Genomic DNA, 20345 nt, shown 5'->3' with positions numbered 1-20345 from the left:
TGCAACATGACTTTGGCTGTCCTCTGGGGAATGATTTGTGCTCATGAGAAACCCCAGCTATTTGTCTCTCAAGACGTCAGCCCTGAGCAGCTGTGTAAGCCTGGTCCAGTCCAAACTGCTAAGAGTCATAGCAGTCATAGCAGTTGCCCTACAGAGACATACTTGAGAAAAGGCAACATAGCACGAAGACACAGAGGGGTGAGGAAAGTGTGTGGAACAGGTCTGCAAACAGTGAGGAGGGGAGAAGGCTGCAGGTGCAAAAGCAGAGATTGCCTTGCATCCTTTGGGGAGGGAACCACAATGGAGCAGGGAGGAAAGAGTAGGAGGCAGGAGCAGCAGAGAGGAGCAGCTGTGGGCCCACCACAACACCCCTCTTGGCACCCCATGACATTTCAGCGCCCCCGGCACAGAACTGACCCATAAACACAAGGCAGCTCTGCCTCCCAAACACATGCCAAAATGAACTTGCTTTCTTCCCTGCACTGGTCCAATTCAAATGAAAATAACATGTCACTTGCTGCTGGCACATCAGCCCCAGCCAGTGGACCAGTTCAGGCCTTACTGTCAGATGCTCTCTGTTTAGTTGAGTTCTACTTTGCTGACTTCTTGTTGCTGTTGCTCCTGTTTTGTTCATGGCTTTGCTGCACAGAGTTCTGCTGGTCTCCCAAGGAGATAACACACTGCAGTCAGTGAATGCCACGGACAGAGCATTTTCACTGGAGTACAATGTCTTCTCCAGCATTTATCACTTCAGTAGCCTAATGAAGGTGAGATGTAATTAGAAAGGCATCAACTGGACTATAGAGTTTGTTTTGCAATTACCTGTACAGCGGGTAACCACTGACACAGAACAGCGCCTTCTCCAAAGCTGGCAAGACGTAGCATAAATGTTCATCATTGGATGACTTAAAGTGACCCTATGCCGCGTTCTGTAATTGCTGCCTTTCTTCCTAAGCACTTGAAAGCAAACACAAAATGATTGAGCTCGTCCCAAGGCAGCTTTTCCAACCAATGGAGATGGTTTGTATCAATGCAACTAAGCCCATATAACTGTCACCTTAATATCTTTCCCACTTGCACGGTGATCAGCAGTGATTTCGCTTGAGTGATTTTTGTCTGTGTAAGCAACCTCAAATGAATGTAACAATAATAAGAAATCCCAGCAGAGCAATTGCCATTGCAAAAAAATAATAATAATACTAAAAATCTCCAAAGCACACACAGAGCACTTTTGATTACACACACACATAAAGAAAAACAAAATGACTGAGAGTTAAAAGCCATTTCTGAAGTCTCATTTCTTCCTCATACTCAAAATCAGCATTTGTATTTAGGGTAAAGTTATTTTAGGCAGTTGCCAGGATGGCTGACCCTTATTTAAGGCTGAATGTCTGAAGGCACAAAGAACACTGTTACTAGATAATGACCTCCTGCTGCTAAATACACACCATGGTTTATTGCTTGATAGACATCATGCAGTAACGATAGCTAATGGTGCTGTTAAAAGACAGCTTAATGCTGACTAGAAGAGAAGGTTCATTCAGAAGCCTCCTGAGCCCAAGCACCACAATACAAAGCATGACGCTCTCTTAAAGATCCCAGATTGCTGCCAGGTGCCAGAGAGTAGTTTTAATTTGTTTAATCCCTGACTTCTAGCCAGATTAGCAATTACTTCAGATAAACAAGACCATTCTTCAGCAGGATGAAAGCATGGACTTTGGTATCTGGCTAACATCATGAATGTACTCCAGCCTAGGTAGCTTTCAATAACCTGTTGTACTTGCATCCTTTTGACATATCCTAAGATGGATTTTAGTTTTGTGCAGAAGACTGACAAGAGGTGACACTGAAAACTGTACCTCAGAAAGTCAGAAACAGAGAAGATGTAGTCTCCAGATATAACAGTTTGGGCTTTGCTCAGGCTTGCTGTAAAGTAAAACTAAAGGATCTTGTGCCAGAATGAATGAGATGCTTCCATTTGGTTCATCACAATAGTCTTCCCAAGTTCTTACAAAGCCGAGGCCAGCACCCATAACTAGACCAGCATGTTCAGCTTCCCGTACAGATGCAGCACTGATGAATTTCACCACTCCCAAGTGAGACTTACTGACATCTCATGAGCGGACATGGTGACATCTGAATTCAGTCTATGACGCTCCTTAAATTTCAGTTTTGGAGATCCAATTCTGGCTTCTCTGTACCTTGTGTAGGAGTCCCAACTGCATGAAGAGGACATGAACAAGGAATATTTCGGAGAAGTGGGGTTTTGTTTTTTGGTGTTGTTGTTGTTTGGTTGTTTTTTTTAAACATTTCCCTTGCAGGATTTTAGGTGCCATCAAAGAATTAAGTTTAGGTTCTCTCTTCCTCTTGGTTAGTTGAACACAGTTACACAGTTATCCTCTAATCTTTCCTCTTAATCTTCCTACTTACGCTGAAATAGATAGTGCCATTTGGAGGTAGCATATTTTATTTCCTATACAGACATCTCATAAGAAAAGCAATATAGATTGCCCCTACAGGTGATTGCTTGTCTGCAGAAGTGAGAGTTTGCTGTAATGCCATACGATGACAGTGAAGGCTCAGTGAAAGCAATGTTGTTAATTGCAGCAATGAAACAGTTACGATATAATTAATGTAAAAATCATGCATGGCTAAAACCAAAGGTATTTTTAATTCCTGTTAAGGTGATACCAAATCTGCTGTTATGATTTGATGGTGGATAATGGCTACAGGGAATCCAGGGAACAGTGACAGGCTGTTGAGTGATGGGACGACCTAATGGGAATGGCAAGGAAACAGAAAAGGACTTTAACAGGACAAATTGAGCACTACAAATAAAGAAAACCGAAAAAAGTCATGCTATAGGAAAACCATATCAGTAGCAGATCTTATGCCTCACAGAGCCTGTTGCAAGGACTGGCATCAGCTTTCAGCACAGTAAAGTGGATATTCAATGTTTCCCCGTTCCAGATACACAACAAGAAACAAGAATAGAAAAGTCAACTCGTTCATTTTATTTTTGATGAAGAGCAACTTCTGGTGAAGAGTAAGATTTAAGACGTGCGTAAACTTTGCTTAGCCTACATCTTGCATTGCCAGTTTAGTGTATTAACAAATGTCTAACTTGAGAGATTAAAGAAACAAATTGAAATTGATATTATAGATAGTTAGGAAATCTGTATAATATTGAAGAAACTTCAGAAATATGGTATTCCCAGATTTAAAAACTAATTTTAAAAAAGGGCTGAGGGGCAAATAAGTGAATGTAGTCTGTCATACCTGCTCCATGGCTGCCTCAGCTCTCAGCTTATTCTGTAGCTTGGCTTCTAAATGTCAAAAATCTGTCTTGTCATATTTCAAGCTTTCTTTCATCAGGGCAGTTATAAGAACACGCTAAAAATACGCTGAGAAAATCTGTTGATTTTTTTGTGTGATGCTCAAAGTCAATTTTGTCAGCCCACGAATGCAGACAGCCACATCAATCAGACAGCCATGCCCAGTAACTCTTCCCCATACCCAGAACAAAAGACTGTTACCATGATTGCCATTTTCAATGTACAGCAACAGCAGAACTGCAAAACCAATTCATAGGGTTGTATGGGTGTGCCACAGGCCGAGAGGGTTGTGTGTTCATTGGACCTACAAAAATACTTCGGTTTTGCAAAACTGCACTGAAGACATGGCCAGCCCACAAGCTTTCCCCACAAATCCAGCTTGAAATACTGCTATGCTGAGTACTAATCTTCTAGATCTACATTATTTATGCTTCCTGTAGGGTAACTTAATGTAGTGATAAATGAAACCATGTTGCTTGCTGTGTATTAACATATGATTTACTGATTGGTCTTCTTATAGAGATAGACTGCAGTCTCAAGGAAAAAGGAAGAAATGAGCAATCTCTAGACTAAAAATACAGAGTACACTTTAGAAGACAGTCTGTGTTTCTAGCACAGTTTTATTGAACATTTTTCATACCCTGGCCCATGGGCTACCTCTTTTAACCAATCTCTCTGTTCTGTACTCAGAATCCTGTCTCTAGTTTCTTATCAGGTCATGTAGGTGGAACCACTGGGGAGCTTTATGATTCGAACTAACTATGCAGTATACAACTTCATCCTCCATCACTTCAGTGTTTTAGGTTTATTTGTCTCTGGCTAAACATAGAAAGTCCTGCGGTCCAGCAAAATGGACCCAGAATTTGCATTCATGCAAGCATGCAACATTACAGCCATCTGACGTAATGGACATACCTTGTTTGGTGTCCAAAGAGGAGTAATGGTTTTCCATTTAGATTCTGTTTAATAATAAATACACTCCTGACATTGTTAAATGATAGCCTGCTCATAATAAACCCCATGCTGATCCGCTTGTTTGTTGAAGTGAGTAATTCATCTTCTTGGGCTGCTAAAACATTAGCTGGGATTGTAGAGACAACATGAATCAGACACAACCAACATGTCCCCTGCTGGTTTGCTCATTTCCTCTCAGAGAGAGACCAGAGAGTCTTCTCTTCAAATTACAGATCTTGTTATTAATTGATTTCATTATTAATTGCTCTTAAGGCTTGGTGGGCCACATACATAAGAAACACACATGGACTTCCACTCGTGCACTTCTCCCAGGCTACGTGGTACCAAGCTGTAATCCCTTTGTATTACTGAATGAAGTGCCTGTGGCCACACTGAATCCACCACAACAAGCTGAGTAATATAATTTTTGCTTTTGATTTTCTATCAGAAAGAAGGCTGGAGAGGGGGGTGATGAAGGATCATGTTATCCTCAAATCTAATTATGATCTCAGTAGCTCCCGAGGATTTGGTTTATGAAGTGGCTCATAAATTCGTTATCATTACATCCATGAATACCCATTGGTCTTGTGCACTCATAAGGGCTTGTTTGAGTAGTTTTAAATTAGTTTATAATACAAATAGATTTCAGGATGCTCCTGACAGCCAAGCGCCCTGGAAAGAGCAGCCTCCATGGAATAACTGCCTCAACAGATCTGACTTCTCACTCCATCAGAGCATCACTGAGAGGAAATAGGCTCTCACCAGCTCTGCTGAGGCTGACATTTGTTTCCCCTGAAGCAGTCTCATCACATCAGGAAGGTATAACAAACAGGGCATGTGCACAGCTTACCTCCAGGAATCCTGGAATCCTCCAAAAGTTTTTACCAGAAGCCCAGGAAGACCCTGAGAACCTTGCAGGCACCCTGCACATCTCCCCGGGCCCCAGCACAGCTGTGAACAGAGCAGTGCCACATTTGAACACATGGAACACAAGATTTAGAAAACAGAGCTTTTAACTCACCATTGCCTCACATCAAAATAACTCAGGGCTGGCCAGATCACTTAGCAAGCAGACTCTTCACCTACATCCATCCATTCACCTGCAGCTGCTGCTATTGTTACTTGCCACAGAAAGCTGAAGTCAGGTTAAGGTCACATTCCCTTTCCTTTCCCAGTCCAATTACTACAGTCCAGTGGTCACACAGCACCCACAAAACATGCAGTCTTGACACAGCTGAGGGAACAAAGGGAGTGATACTACACAGGAGTTTTACTGCAAATGCACTCCTATCTCCAGCACCAAAGTACCATCCTAAGGCCTGCTACCTTTTGAATACCTAAAAATTGGATGTTACTAGATACCAGTACACTATTGCACCAGCAGGTACTATTACAAAAGGCAAAGTGGCCTGGGGGCAGTTACTGTGGCATTTTCTTCCTTGCTGCTTTTCCCTCTAAAGCATACATTCAATTTCACTGCTCTCTGTAGGTTAACTGCCAGAGAACCTAAACCAAGGTGGCTGGAATACTGTTTCAAAATGGAAGGCTCTAAGGGTGGAAGAATCTATACAAAAAGAATAGGCTCTAAGGACAGAATTATTAGCTCATGGCAGGAGGAAGGGAGAAGACATACAAGATACTAAGTCTAGCCAGAGAGAAAAGCAGGGTACACCTGCAATTCTCCAGAGACAACACTTACCATCAGGTGGAATCTCACAGACCAACTCCCTGCTTCCTCCTGAGAGCACTAGGAGCAGGCTAGCATCTGACTCACCAAGCAAGCCCCTCAAAGCAGTCAGAGCTGCTTCACTTACCTTAGCAGAATGCTCTAGGTTACACTACCAGGCCTCGTGAGTCTCTGTAATGTCTTTGGGAAATAAGATACACCTATCCTGAATCAGAACAGATAGGCTTATCTGATTTCAAAGCCAACTCACAGTTGAGTAGAGATTAGATTGGCTGTAAGAAATTCTTGTTATTGTGCAACTTGTTATTCATAGTAGGGTGAAAATGGCTTCAAAGGTGATCTTATGTACTCTGAAGGATATCTTCTTATATCTAATGTACTTTATACAAACCAAATTGGTTTTTGCTTCAAGCATCTCTCTGCAGAAGAAAATCAATTTCAAGTTGCAGCAGCTGTGATCTTTCAAGCTAAAGATCCATTGCAAACTTACTAAGTGTTTGGCAGTGCAAAACTGCAGAGACATGACAAGTAATGCCCATGTCAATGTATGCACTGTGTCCAAATCAAGGTTTGACCTCCAAGATATGTAGCAATCCTCTGCCACTCCAACAGTGTCCCTAACAGAAATGAAAATATGGTGTAAGCAGATACACAATTTGTTTTAACCCTTACAACATTCTAGGGCAGCAATTTTAAGCCACTGGATCAGTTGTCCTTGAAAATAAAAAACCCTCAAAGTGCAGAATGCTGACCCAACACCTACCAGGCCTTCCTCATCCCCAGGAGTAGGTGATTTCATGCTCAGATGATTTGTGACATCCTTCATTACTCCGTAGTCTTACATGGCCTGCTGCAGCAGGTCTCACAGCTCCACAACTCGCTGTGCATCTTCTGAACTCACCATGTTTGCCCTCTAGCTGCTCTTGTGTCTACAGACCACCTGCTGGTGCCTCCCATCAGTGCCAAACCTGCTGTTCACCCCAGCTTGTTCACAGCCTTTCTAACTCCACTCTCCAAGGACTGCTAAGGAGGTGAACGCAACTTTAGGAGAGGATCAGGAGCACTTTCTACAGAAAATAGGCTGGATGTTCATGGGGGAGATCCAGAAATTGTCAACAGAATCAGAGTTTATGAAAACTGCTTGAAGTACTTCTAGCACAGGCTTATCTAAAAACATTTCAAATGCAACAACAGCATTACGCCACCAGGATGATGACCACCAGGAAAATGGGCTCAGGCAACTTCTCCAAAGCGATGAGAAGGAATGGGACTGGATATCTCTCCTGCAGAGACACGCAAAAAGTGATATGGGTTGTTGTGTGTCTCCATGGTGACAGCTAGTTTGCACACTGTAGTGCATATTCAGTGCACGATACAAACACAGCCACTCTGCAGGACCACTGCAGAGTCACGTGCACTCTCTTTTCAATAAGAAAATCAAAGATTGAGGGGACTTTGCTGTGGTGCTCTGTTACAAACCGTGGCGCAGCACTGAGTCTCTGGGGCTGGATGTGCAGCTCACTCAGACAAAGCACAGCCACTCTGGCCCATGGCTGGATCACATTCCCAATTTGTAGACAACCATACTAGAGTGCTAAGTTGCCCTGTGTACTCTGAGCATTGCAGCAGGGACATCTGCTACCCTACTGCAACGCAACCATTTTTTTGTACACTTCTCTTAAAAATATACTTAAACTCATTTCTACTTGACTCCCACACAGTCCTGATTTTGCCATATCCTTTTATTACATGCATCAAGTTGCATGTAAGCTTTCAATCCTCTTGTTGCCTCTTTTTTTCCTCCAGGATAGGTTGGTTGGTTTCACAAGCAAGTTTAACTCTGTACACTGGCAATGTATTGCCTATGCACTACTTTAACATAAATCACAGAAAAATCAGTCATTGCAATCAGTCAGGCTTTTATTCTTTCAGGGTCCTTAGGCACTTCCAGTGAGAAATGGGACAGTGGACATTTGGGGATTTTGGGACATAGTTCTACTGGATTTGAGCCCTTACATCTCAAAGTAAGCTGGCCACTCATACCAGGCTTCCTTAAACTCTTTGGCCACTTAAAGCAGCCACATCATACTACAACTGGGGCTGGGCTGACCATTCGAATGAATTAACTTAGCCTGAAAATTAATGACCTACATTTTCTTCTACCACAAATATTCATTATTAGCAGATTACAATCTGCTTGATTTTTGCTTCCTTTACTGCCTTACAAAAATCCAAGCCCACAGCTGTTAACTACAGCTTTTGAGATGTGAAGCTTGAGCAGCACAGGTCCTACTGCACAGCTGTAGTCAGAGTCACATGAAGGAGACAAGTCTACAGACTTGCGTCACCTAGTACAGCCAAGGGCTCCACCCCATTTCTCACTTGCTCCAATTACCTTGAGGAAGGAGAGAATCAGATGGGCAAAAGTGACAAAAACGTGTGAGTTAAGATAAATATAGCTTAATTATTGAAGGAAAAGGGGAAAAACAAAACAAAACAGGTAATGCAAAGGCGATCAGTCACTTGACACCTGCAGAAATAAAGCCCAGCCAGTTTCTACTTTGGAAAATTTGTCTTCCCAGTTCTTTCCAGTCTTATTGCTGTCTGTAACATTATGGTAGGGGATATCCCTTGAGTCAGCTTATGGCAGTCCCAGCTGTGTCCCCACCCAACCTCCTGCCCATCCCAGCCTCCTACCTGAAACAGCAGTGAGACCAAGAATGCCCTGAGGCAGTGCAAGCACAGCAATCACGGAAACATTGCTGCCTGTTATCGACACTGCTTTGGTCACTACAACACAGCACTGTACAGGCTGCTATGATGAAAATTAACTTCACTCCCACCAGATTCTGTACAGACAGATAAAAAAGATAATAGGGCTGTCAGTCCATTGCTAGCCCAGTACTGCTACTGCTATGCACAGCAAAAACTAATACAAAGATATCTCTCTGTTCAAAATATTCAGCCTTCCACAAAAGTTTGAGAAATTGAGGTGGGAGAAGGAATCCAAGTCACTCCAAGAAGCAGTGGAAGGGTTCAGCGCTCAGGACTTCAAGCACAGTCCTCCAAGTCTTCATTCACTGGCCCCACTTTCCTGTTGCCACATTATGTGATCAAAGACGTCTGAATTCAGTTTCCTTCTCTTTACTACTGAATTATTTCACCTTTATGTTTTAAGACATTAATGCTTTATGTTGTTATTTTATGGTACTTTGCTGGCACGGAGAGAGGATGAGTACAAAGTATCTGGAAATCAGATCAACAAAGGTAGGATATGTAAGACCCCCCAGCCCAACGACAATTATGTAGATTTGATCCCACTGGAACATGGATCGTCTTTGGGAAGGGAAGTCTATGGTGCTTTGTGTTGTGTTTGCATAACCTCACTGGGCTCTTAGAAAGGCAGTGGTAGTTCCAGCCCTGAGTTTCCTGTTCTGTTTTTCCCAAGGGTTTTCCTCAAGGTAGAAGTGACTCATAAGAGCTTATGATAATAAAAAAGAATAAAGCATTTCACAAAGCCTAACATCCAGGATTAGAACCATGTTTCCTACTTTATCTCACATTGGTTCAAGTAAATGCAACATGTTACCAGAAGCATTACCACCAAATGACATTAGGGATAAAAAGGCATCACGGTGTGATAATAAATGTCTAGGGAGTGAACAAATATAAAGCAAAAACATTCATCTGTCTCCAGTGTGTTTTAATAAGTTTTTTAATAAGTTAAATAAACTAAAAGGGTGAGTTAGATTTCAGCAGCAGTTAATCTTTCCCCTGACACAATGCAAGGTCTCTTTTTAGGGATGCTAAGCAGAAGATTCGCTAAATGCCATATTATGGCTAATCTGGGAGCCTGCCAGTTCATTGCCTGCTTATATTAAGTTTCCCAGGTGATACTTCGGGCTTCTCTGGAAACCTCTCTGATCCATAGGGCTAATTTCATTTCCTAGAGCGTAAAACATGCTATATTTTAAGGTTATGGCCAACAGATGTGTAAGACGATCACCTGCAGCTCCCTGGGTCTAGTCTTAACCAAACAGTGAAGCTTACTGGTAGGAGATATTGTGCCTGATGTCACCTTCTCCACTGATTGCCTTCCACTATCACATAGAGCTTATCACCATAATGCAGTTTTAGAATAAATGGGGTCATAGACTCATAGAATCATAGAATATCTTGGGTTGGAAAGAACCTCAAGGATCACTAATCTCCAACCCCGCCCTGCCACAGGCAGGGCCACCAACCTGCCCATCTAATACTAGACCAGGCTGCCCAGGGCCCCATCCAACCTGGCCTTGAACACCTCCAAGGACGGGGCATCCACAACTTCTCTGGGCAGCCTGTTCCAGCACCTCACCACTCTCTCTGTAAAGAATTTCCCCCTGATATCCAACCTAAATCTTCCCTCCTTCAATTCAAAACCATTTCCCCTATTTATTATCTACTCTTTCAACTATTTGAAAGGGGTTTAGTATAGCATTCAGGTTTCACAAAATGTGGGATAGTTCAAATAGTTTCTTCCTGGAACATATCCCTGCAGCATGGGTCTGAGTGTTCAAGCATGCAAGACTAGTGAAGTAGCTGTTTCTGCTAAGGCAAAAAGGAGCATTACCTGTTTAGACAGTTTTGGCTGTCAGCAGGGGTGTTTTTGTCCCATGTGTACAATCATAAAACTAGACAGGTCAAAGCTCTGCGTCAGGGTGTACCCACAGGGTGCTGGACTTCAAAATTGAAGCCATACAGTTCAGCTAAAGCTGGGTCAGCTGCAAGGCAGCAAGCAGCATTTTGGCATCAGCAGCTTGGCGAACCCAGGCTGCAGGCCTGCACAGGTGTGAACACATTAAGCTGCAAGCTCTTGGGAAGTGCTTCTCCTTGCAACTGCTAGATGGGGAATTATTACAGCTTGGCTGTCACCACCAGTGTGAAAAGTAGGTGTGATATTTCCTGGTTCAATTAAGTAGGAACCCTTGTGGAATGAGTCCATTCCATTTTAAATGTTTCCCCTTTCCTTTGCAAATTGGTGACACGGAAACAATGCAATCTACTGCTGTGAAATGACAGCTTACTCCAGCCCTTCCGTAACAGAAGCCCTTGAGGCTCACACCAAGGGAGCTTGATTAGGTTAGTAATCACTGCAGCACATAAAAAGCACTTATACCCTGAGACACGTTGTAAATAAAGACTTACGCTGGTTCTGCCCTTAAAGCCAGGGAGATTTAAGCAATATGGCTTTTTTCCAGTGCTGAGGGAGGAGAAACTGAGGCAGTAAAATCCTGAAAGCCAGCAATTATTCAAGAGGGGATGCTGAAGGCACTTGAGGGCTCAAAGCTTGCGATATTTTACCCAGAGTTTGTAGCATGGGACCAAAGGACAGGATTTTCATTAAACCCAAGAGCTCTTAGGGGCACAAACTGTATTTTTCTCAAGTGATGCTGACAGTCCTATGCAAATTCTCTCCAAGAGCTGTTGCCACACAAGGGCTGCGTGTGCTGTTGGTGCTTCACTGCCCACCTCCTGCTGCTGTGAGGGATCAGCAGGTTTTCTCATAGTGGGGAGGCCTCTTCTGAAGTCTTCTGTACTTTTCTCCTTTGACAGCCCCAGCACTTAACAAGACCACTAGCTAATAACTTATCTAATCACTCATTTATCAAAACCCGAGGAAATAATCTCTGCCAAATCATTTCAGTTGAAAGAACTGGGGTGAGAGTTACTTTGTGATCCAGGGCTCTCTGCTCACAGGTACGACTGTGGGAGCCCTAAATCCTTTCTTCTCTACTTTACATCTGGTGCTATGAGATATCTGAGAAACAAAACCAGGTAATTCCTTCACCTGTCCCTTCTTCCTCAGAGCAATCTCTAGTTTTAGTTGCCCCCTCCATTCTTTTGGCAGTAGGACATCACAGGAGTTCCTTCCAATGCAGCCAGGAAATTGGGAAACATAAATATGACACAATTACCTTAAATTACCAAAAATATTATTTTTATGGAAGAAGACTTAAAATTTGACTTATTCCAGACATGAAGCAGCGAGAGATACATAGTGAGATTATAGGGGAGTTTCAATGACCGAGGTTCACCCATGGCCTTCAGAGAGCAGGAATAATTCTGCTCCCAGCTTCACAGTGGTTTGTATACTTTCATCTCATACACTGAACCCTCTGTTTGCTTAGACTTTGGAGATTCAGTCACCCCAGTTAGCACAAAGTTAGGACAACTCTGCTACCTGCCAGTTTGCTCCTGGCCGTAGCCACAAACGACTGTCCTGTGTGTGCCTATACATATCCGTGAATCAAATACACATCTGAATGTACAACACAGCTCCACTCAGACTTCTATCAGAAGACAAACTCAATCACAGCAATAAAAAGTGCAAGATAACTCAACGTTTTCCACTTGTTCCCAAGTGACATACTTTAGCAGCCCTTGGCGCATCCCTCCTCATGCACTTGCCTTACTCCCCAAAGCTATGAAGATGCTTGTGTTGCTGAGTCCAAGTCTCCTTCGGGTATCCAAGGCTCTTCTATCTGTTCTTCCAGTGAGATTAATAAATACTATACACACTGAACTTCGGCAGGGCCCATCCCAGGGGCCCCAGTGTCCCTCTAAAACATGTCATTTTGGTTTCTTGCCATCCCTTTTGGAACACATGATTTCCAACAGACCAATAACACCTACGTGCCTTGCAATCAACGTCTGTTCTTCAACCTGCAGCACCGTGCTTTTATTTGATCGATTCCTCTCCTGACCCATAATACATAAGGCTCCCCAATGGTTTTGCATTTGAGCTCTATCTGGTGCATATCGGCTGTGTGTAGCAAGTCTCGGCACCCAGCACAGCTGGGTAAGTTCTCAAGCAGGTCAAGACATCACCATGTCCCAGCGCTGACTCATGGCTGTGCTCTCACAAGGGTTGATGACGAGTTCTTTGGTGCTCTCGTTCGTGTCCCCAATGGTCTCAGTGTCCAAACAGAAGCGTGAAGCTATGTGCTCAAGGTGTGACCCAACTTTACCCCATTGCTGCTGAAAAACACACGAGAGGAGAAACAGTGGTAAATAAATTTCCTCCTCCTCAATACGCTTTTATTATGCTGCTCAGCATCCAGAGACAGTTGTCACTAAGACTTTTTGGCCTGACACAGGGAAGCACAGGTCTGCCCAGCCTATGCCAAGCAGATGACATGCTGAGCCCTTCTCCCATCTGAAGCACTCATTTAAGCTCAGCCTCTGCTTGGTGTTAGAAAGATAATGTATTGCTAATGGCTTTTTCTCCAGGTCACTGGTTCAAATGCCAGCTCAATGATTAACTGCAGAGAAACGTTAGCCTATTCTGGCTGACTGACAGCCCATGTGGACTAAATTGCCAGTTTCAGTTTGACTTCTGCAGATAAGTATCCAGATCACCACCTGCACTAATAGACATCCTTATCAATGCACTCATTTAAGAGGTAAAGGGCTGAACAGGGTAAAGTCTGTGCCCCCAGACTGACTGTACTTCCCTGAAGTCAGAGCATATCACAGTGATTTGATGTGCAGTGATATTATGCTGCAAGAAAGGGAGCTTCAAAGAAAATAGAGGGTCAGTGAAAGGGCTCACCTGCTTGTTGTCACTTTCTTTGCAAGGTGACAGGAGCACTGGGGAGCCAGGGAACAGGGTATACACAGACAAGCACAGCTGCTGCTGACGGACTTGGTGGTTGTATGTGTACGTCCACTCCTGCAAAGAGAAATAAGAGAGAAAGGAGATGAGAAATCAAGGTTAATTGTTGGAGTTCCTCAACCTGGAAAGCAAACACTATGGCCTGGATCCTGCCCCTTCTGAAACCAATCAGAAAACTCATTGGCTTCAAGAGGCACCAGGACATGTCACTAGGGATGCTCCAAGTCTCTCTAAATCTGCAGCTGTCACTGGCAGATTGCTGTACCAAAGCAAATGTCCCTGAAAGTAGCTAGAAGAAAACTGTTCACAAGGTAAAGATAGGCAGAACTGGGCTGTAGTTAGGATTAGGTTATTCCTGGAAGCTGAGAGATCCCTTTCCCTGATGTTCACAGCAAGGTAAGCAACACTCCTATATGCCTGTAGCATTTTGTACAAATCAAGATAGCTCAGTTATTAAGCATGTAGTAAGCAGGAGAGGGTTTGACCACCAGGAAACTATCACAGATTGCTTTTCACCATTTCTAGTTTAATTGTTGATTGTGTTTAATAAATTCTTCAGGCTAACTTCATAAGATCTTGTTTTTCTCATTCACCTGCAACAAGACTGAACTCCAAATGTTTGCAAGCACTGATTTGCTATGACTTTTGAACTTCACTCTCTGACTTCAAAACAGACAGTACAGTACAGTAATTCCTTTAATACAAATCACGCTTCATTCAGGTCCTTAGCCACTCAGAAGGGAAAGCATATTCTTGCACAGCAGACTCAGATCTACAGGGACTTCACACTGTCCTCCTTGCATCCAATGCTTCTTAGCCTACTTCTCTCCACCAGCTAATAGAAATTGAGCCTGTCTTTCTGAACAGCTTGCCCACAGGTTTCTGAGCAAGAGCTGCCCAAGATTTCCACACAGAACAAGCATTCATTTTCAGAGCTACATTTTGCAACTCAAGGGCCTTCTGGCAACAACTTCTTCTTTGTCAGATGGAACAGAGTTCTCCTGATCCTACAGAGAAGGCGTTCCAGACATCCCAACTGTGCACACCGTCATTCTGTGCCAAATTAGTCCTGCATCTGTGAAGAACCAAGCCTTAAGGGGTGAATTCCAACACCTGCTCTTGGCACCCATGTTACTACAATCTGCTTTGAAAACTATTTTACATTTTTAACCAATTGATTATAGTTTAGTTCAGAACAGGGCCTGATAGCACACCTGTGGTTGTGAGGCTCTTCAGCATCAGCAAGCAACTGGTGTCTGTGTTGGATACCTCAAATAATTCAAGGAGTGGATTCCCTGGCCTCTATAACCTTGCTTCAGGGACATCTTACAGAGAAGTGCTTCTCCCAGAGGTCCTCCATACTTAATTCCAGGCCAGGCACTGCCCATGCCATCCCATTGCTCATCTTGCCTCAAGGAAGCATCATCTGCTCGTTCAACAAGGCTCCATGGGACACACGGATGGTTTAAACACTCCTCCTAAGTTCTTCATCCTAAGAAGCTGGGCCTACAAAGCTAGATATGTGCATCAGCTCAACAACTGATATTGGATCCCCCACCCCTGCCCCCAGGATGTCTCGCTACTCTTTTACCTAAACTGACAGATTTCCACAAAACTCTTCTATTTTGACTCTTTATCTTCTATTTTGGCTCTTTATGGAAGCGAGTCCTGCTGAAAATGTTCTATCCACTTCTAATCACGTCTTGTCACTTTTCAGCCCGAAATGAAAGCCAGAGAAAATAATGCTTAAAATTAAGAAAGTCTGTGGAAAAAAAAAAAAAGAAAAAAAAAAAAAAGACACTCAAATGCTGCAGAATGCATTAAAAACTTTGAGTTAAAATACAGGCAAGTGGCCATGCACATTTTTATCTCACCCCATCTCTTCCATTATTTCTGCCAGTCAGGATGAAAAATACTGCTTTTTTCCCCCCATCAGAAACTACGGTATCTTCTAAACTCTGCCCCACTGAGTGCTCCCAAGGCTACTCAGCAGTAAGAGTGGCAGAGCCTCTCTGTTGTGGTCAAGAGGGCAGCCCCACAGTCTTCCTAAGAACTGAACTGTTTAAGGAGCTAACATGGCCCCAGGAGTGCAGGCCAGGCTGCAGAGATACCAGCACGGTTGCGAGCTGACCACTGACACAGGGAAACAGACAGAAGAGGTGAAACTGAGACCAATGTTTTCTGCCCTCTCAAAGACAAAGCGGCTTTTGCTGAAGTGGTGGCAGAGCAAGGAGTAAGAGGATGCAAGGGAAAATGCAAGAGGATGCATGGGAAAGCTGAGCTACCAGCTGCACACTGCAGCCAGCAATTCTCTGCAGCCTCAGCTAACTCTAACCCACATCTGAGGCATGCGACTCTTTTTCAAGGCTTTAGTGTCATTTGAGCAGGCACCTGTCACTGCTATTCTGCATCATTCAGAAACAAGGAAATTATTTTAAAATGTGACCTTTGGCTTGGCATGGCAGCCCCCAGGCCTAGCAAGAAGCAGCCCGATGCGAGCCCAGAGAAAACACCTTTTTCTTTTTTTTCCTTCAGCAAAGTTGCCCCTGCAAAACGTGATGACCTGCTCTCCTTAGTCTGCTCCTCTTGCTGCTGGTATTAGGGATGTACAGTCAAGTGGAAGCGAGCACACCACTGCACATTCAACTACTTCGTGGCACCCCCAAAGAAGCAAGTGATTGTTATCCTCCCTGCTTTATAAATGGGAACAATGAGAGAATGCTCTGACATGCCCCAAATCACAGTGGGAGCCTGAAGCAAATGCAGATTTTGAAGCCACGTCCTCAGGGTTCCACTTCAGTGACTCCACTGCAAGGCACACGTGCCTGCTCTCGGCTCTAACATTTCCTAGAATATGGTTTGGAGAATGCATGCTGATTCACACTGCTTTTTCTTGTCTCAGTGAGACTGAAAAAAAAACAAGATCATCCTCATTAAATTCTCAATAGTTTAATGGGCAATCTAACATTGAGAGAACACAGACTATGAAGTTATAAATACCATTGCAATTCAGTGCATTTTGAAAGAAATTAGGCTGAAAGATGAGAGGAAATTATAGTTCTCTTTGTCTTCCTCTGATCTCTGCAGATGGGCAGCAGCATGATCTCAGCTCAGGCTAGCAGAAATAGGTGGTCCAGCCTACACTGGGGTTTCTGCCCCAATCCCTGCTGCTGCCCACGGCCTCCAGCAAAGCGAGGTGGATTACCAAGGTTGAATGGCACCTTTCAGCAAAGGCAGCAGGGTAAATCCAACTGAGGGATTTAGTAAACTGAGGGAATCACCTTGGATCTGCTGCCACAGAATCACCAAATTGTAGGGGTCGGAAGGGATCTCTAGAGATCATCAAGTCCAAGCCCCCTGCTAAAGCAGGTATGCACTGTCTCAAGGGACAGTGACAAGGAAGGTCCCAGCTCTGATCAACCCTCTCATGCTCTACCTCAAAGACTGCCTATCCAAATGGCCAGCAAAAAATGTAGGAGGAAAGTACTTCCCTCTTCTTCTGTGCAGACAAGTGAGATACAAAGAGATTAAATGACTGCCCCACCTCCTGCAGGAAGCCCGTAGCTCCACAGAGCCTGACTCTCCAGCCTTCTTACCTGTGCTGTTGCTGCTGTGCCTTTGCTGGTGATGCAAGGATTTAAGCTCAGGATGGGTAGCTCTTGGTCTTCAGACTTGTGTGACTCCAAGCAGCTCTGCCTTTGCCTGATCATCCCAGTCTGATACAGCAGTTCCTCGGGAATCCTGTGGGAACAGTGTGAAAACAACGGCCCTACTCCTTCTGGCAAGTAGTGTGCTCCAAGGGAATGGGATGAAGAAGTTGTTGCCGTACCATTCACCTTCAGATAAGGACTTGTGAGATCTGTTTCAGCAAGAAACTACCACAAGTAGTACATGGCCAGGGACACTGCAGAAGCAGCATTCAGGGATGGATGATCAGCCTTTGACAGGGGAATAATAAATAACTGTGCAAGGCAAACAGAGGAGCAAGGAATGGATTGTAAGCAGGCTAACGGTCAGCTTTCAGCCTACAGGAGTGGGAAACTGTATAAAAAATGACTGCACAGTGCTGGCATTCCTTTTCAATGCTGCCACGCAGTGCCACACTTGGCAAAAAAGCCAGAAAACAGCAGTTAAATCATTCTCACACTGTAAGTGTGTACTCAGTCACTGCACCAGCAGGTCCCTGGAGGCAGCTCCAGAAATTGTGCACCCTTTCTATGTCACTCCTGGCAGTGACTGCAAGAATGAGTGCAATCGTTTCTGGACTATTTTGCAGCTGAGGAAGTGTATATTAATGAAAGCATCAGGCTAAGAGTAAGCCAGAATCACCCAAATACATGTTATCAACTCCTGACACTGAGAGTCTGATAACAGCGAGGTCCTGCACCACGGAAATCCATAGCTAAGACTGCTTATGGAAAGCAGGATCACAAACAAAATACATTACATCATGAACAGGCGGTATTGAAAATGAAGACAAAATTCAGCATGCCCTCCTGCAAAGGCCAAGGGAGGAGGTGGGGTGCCGGTGTCTGGGCAAGAGGGAGGTGTGGGACTGGAAGGAAGGAGAACTTTCTGGGGCGGCAAGAATGGGGCTTCCTGGTGGAGATCAGGCATTCATACCGAAGTTCAGGGTAAACGTTCTCCAGGTACCACTTGAAGCTGTGGCATTTCAGCCTCTTCCGCAGCTCCACTCTGCTCTGAATGCTGTGAAGGTACAATGAAGATCATGAGGGTGAAACCCAAGGCCCCCCAGAATCCAACAGATATGCACAAGCAGCAAACTCAAGAGCATCAGCAGCACTATTTCCTGCTGTCCTCTGCATGAGCTTCGTTGGTCGCTTTGATATCTGTCTCTTTGGAGATCTCACATGGTAAAGTGCCACGATGACATACTGCCATTCTAACAAGGAGCCTGGAGTTTAGGCAATGAAAAAGTCTATAGAAAAGCACAGCTATTTAAAAAATGATTAGAAACCAATGTATATTATCTATTATATGCAATGAAAGCATTAATTTAATATAGCAATGTGCTAGGAAGTTAATATATGCTATTATAAATTACTCTTAGTTTATAGAACTACAGAAGGCCTTGATTCACAGAAGCACTTAAATACAGCTTTCAGTCACTAGAAGTTAATCACATGGTGATATAATTCTTATGTTAATCAAGGTTAAACTTCTGCTGCTGAAGTATCATACTGCAGAGTAGTGTTTCCCAAACATCAGCTCCTCTTTGGGCCAGCTGAAGCTGGTATGGAGCTGGTATGACTTCCAGTCCTTCCTTTAGTATAGTTTGTCTTTCCTGCACCTTCATATGAGAGCTGTTACTTCATCCCATGCTGAAGGATGGGAAGAGGATACAAATTCAGAGGAAATAGGTTAATCTCTGGGATTGCAATTTATTTAGCATGGAAATGGAAGAGTAGCCAGAATGCATATTAATTTGGATTTAGACTCTGCTGTGATCCCAAGGAAATCTTCTAAAGAAAGAAAGAGTATAAGAAAATGAGAAACAAACACAAATACATACACATTTCCTGATATGGAGATGTTTCTCCATATCAGGAAATATTTGAAGATATTTGAACTGGAGACAGTTCAAAGGATGAATGGCAAACTCCCTGAATATAAAGCACTCACTCCTTTCCAATAACACCTTGCCAGGTCCAAAATCTGATTATTTTCTTGCTTCTCAGCTGCTAGCAAGACCTCTGGACTTTCTCCCAAACTCTGCTGTGCGATCTGAAGTACTTGTACCCACAGCAAGGGCAGGACATGGGCAGAGGAAGTTTCCCTTATCATGACTTGGTTCTCTCATCGAGATACACTAGTACCACATATGACCCATTCATAACTTGCATTCACTCTGCTCACTAGCTTCTGCCTACCATTAGTATTTAATTCAGCGTTACTGCAGAAACAACGCGGCAGGTTTCCTGCAGCAGGGTGATGGCAGCAGGGAGGACACTTACTTTCCATATGGCCTCCCCTGGGCCGCGGGCCGGGCAGCGTAGTAGTACTGCTTGAACTCATCCATCCACACCTCTGCAGTGCGCTTGGTGTTTCTGAAGGAGGCAATGAAAGACAGCTGATGCCAAGGAAGCCTCTGAGGTGATGCCCACACTTTCTAAAAGGCATCAGCTCTTCCAAGATGCTCTCCTCCCAACCTCAATTTTGTCTATGGCTTTACACAAACCACCTGTGTCCTGCCCAGAGATGTTCCCCATCCTATCCATTTCTGCAGGCACCAACCCTAAGTTGCCACATCTTGGGTGAGGAATTCACCATCTCAAGCTTCGCTGGATGTCTTGCATCCATCACACCCAGAATTGTGCTTTCTCTTAAGCACCATCTCCCAGGCAGGCAGGCTCGAGGTTGTATTTTGTGAATGGGATTGAGCTCTGAAAACCAGCACGAGACATGCCAAAGACTGAAAGCAAATATTTCATTTGTGTCATTCCTGTAAGAACTCTCCTGCTTTTTTAGCTAACATCTCTGTTTAATCAAAAATACCACGGAGCATCACGGAGTTGCCAGAAGCTGCTTCTCCACTCAGTCCACATATTTCTGCATTAAGTTTGAGTCTGAGATATCAGAAGGTTAACCACAACTCAGCTTTGAAATGCTATGGATACATTTCTGCAGACTGCTTTTCAGTCCCTTGCTGATCCATGGTGCTTCCCATTTTCCTGCAGTAGCTTAAGTGCTC

The 20345-nt window shown here is 43.9% G+C and overlaps 2 protein-coding genes across 12 annotated transcripts in view; both read right to left on the bottom strand.

Annotated features, from left to right (window-relative positions):
* Positions 1 to 6164, bottom strand: part of LOC125689259 (calpain-13-like) — a 51748-nt gene extending 45584 nt beyond the window's left edge. For 8 of the 9 annotated variants that reach the window (XR_007375144.1, XR_007375145.1, XR_007375147.1 and 5 more), the window contains exon 1: positions 5140 to 5523. Coding sequence is in view for 6 of the 9 variants with exons in the window: in XM_048936209.1 (XP_048792166.1) it covers positions 5140 to 5220 (81 nt within the window). In the remaining 3 variants the exon portion in view is untranslated. Of the gene's footprint in view, positions 1 to 5139; positions 5524 to 5988 lie in introns of those variants that run through there. The other variant, XM_048936208.1, reaches the window with a different exon arrangement.
* Positions 6165 to 7971: 1807 nt separating this feature from the next.
* Positions 7972 to 20345, bottom strand: part of GALNT14 (polypeptide N-acetylgalactosaminyltransferase 14) — a 68600-nt gene continuing 56226 nt past the window's right edge. For 2 of the 3 annotated variants that reach the window (XM_048936377.1, XM_048936379.1), the window contains 5 exons: positions 19609 to 19701; positions 18257 to 18340; positions 17230 to 17374; positions 13571 to 13690; positions 7972 to 12996 (listed from right to left, as the gene is read on the bottom strand). In XM_048936377.1, coding sequence (XP_048792334.1) covers positions 12835 to 12996; positions 13571 to 13690; positions 17230 to 17374; positions 18257 to 18340; positions 19609 to 19701 — 604 coding nt within the window. In that variant the 3' untranslated portion in view covers positions 7972 to 12834. The remainder of the gene's footprint in view (positions 12997 to 13570; positions 13691 to 17229; positions 17375 to 18256; positions 18341 to 19608; positions 19702 to 20345) is intronic. The other variant, XM_048936378.1, reaches the window with a different exon arrangement.

This window comes from Lagopus muta, chromosome 2 (genome assembly GCF_023343835.1).
Source record: "Lagopus muta isolate bLagMut1 chromosome 2, bLagMut1 primary, whole genome shotgun sequence".
NCBI classification, from domain to species: Eukaryota; Metazoa; Chordata; class Aves; order Galliformes; family Phasianidae; genus Lagopus; species Lagopus muta.
Note: the sequence above shows the minus strand (reverse complement) of the source record. Positions and strands in the feature narration are given on the sequence as shown.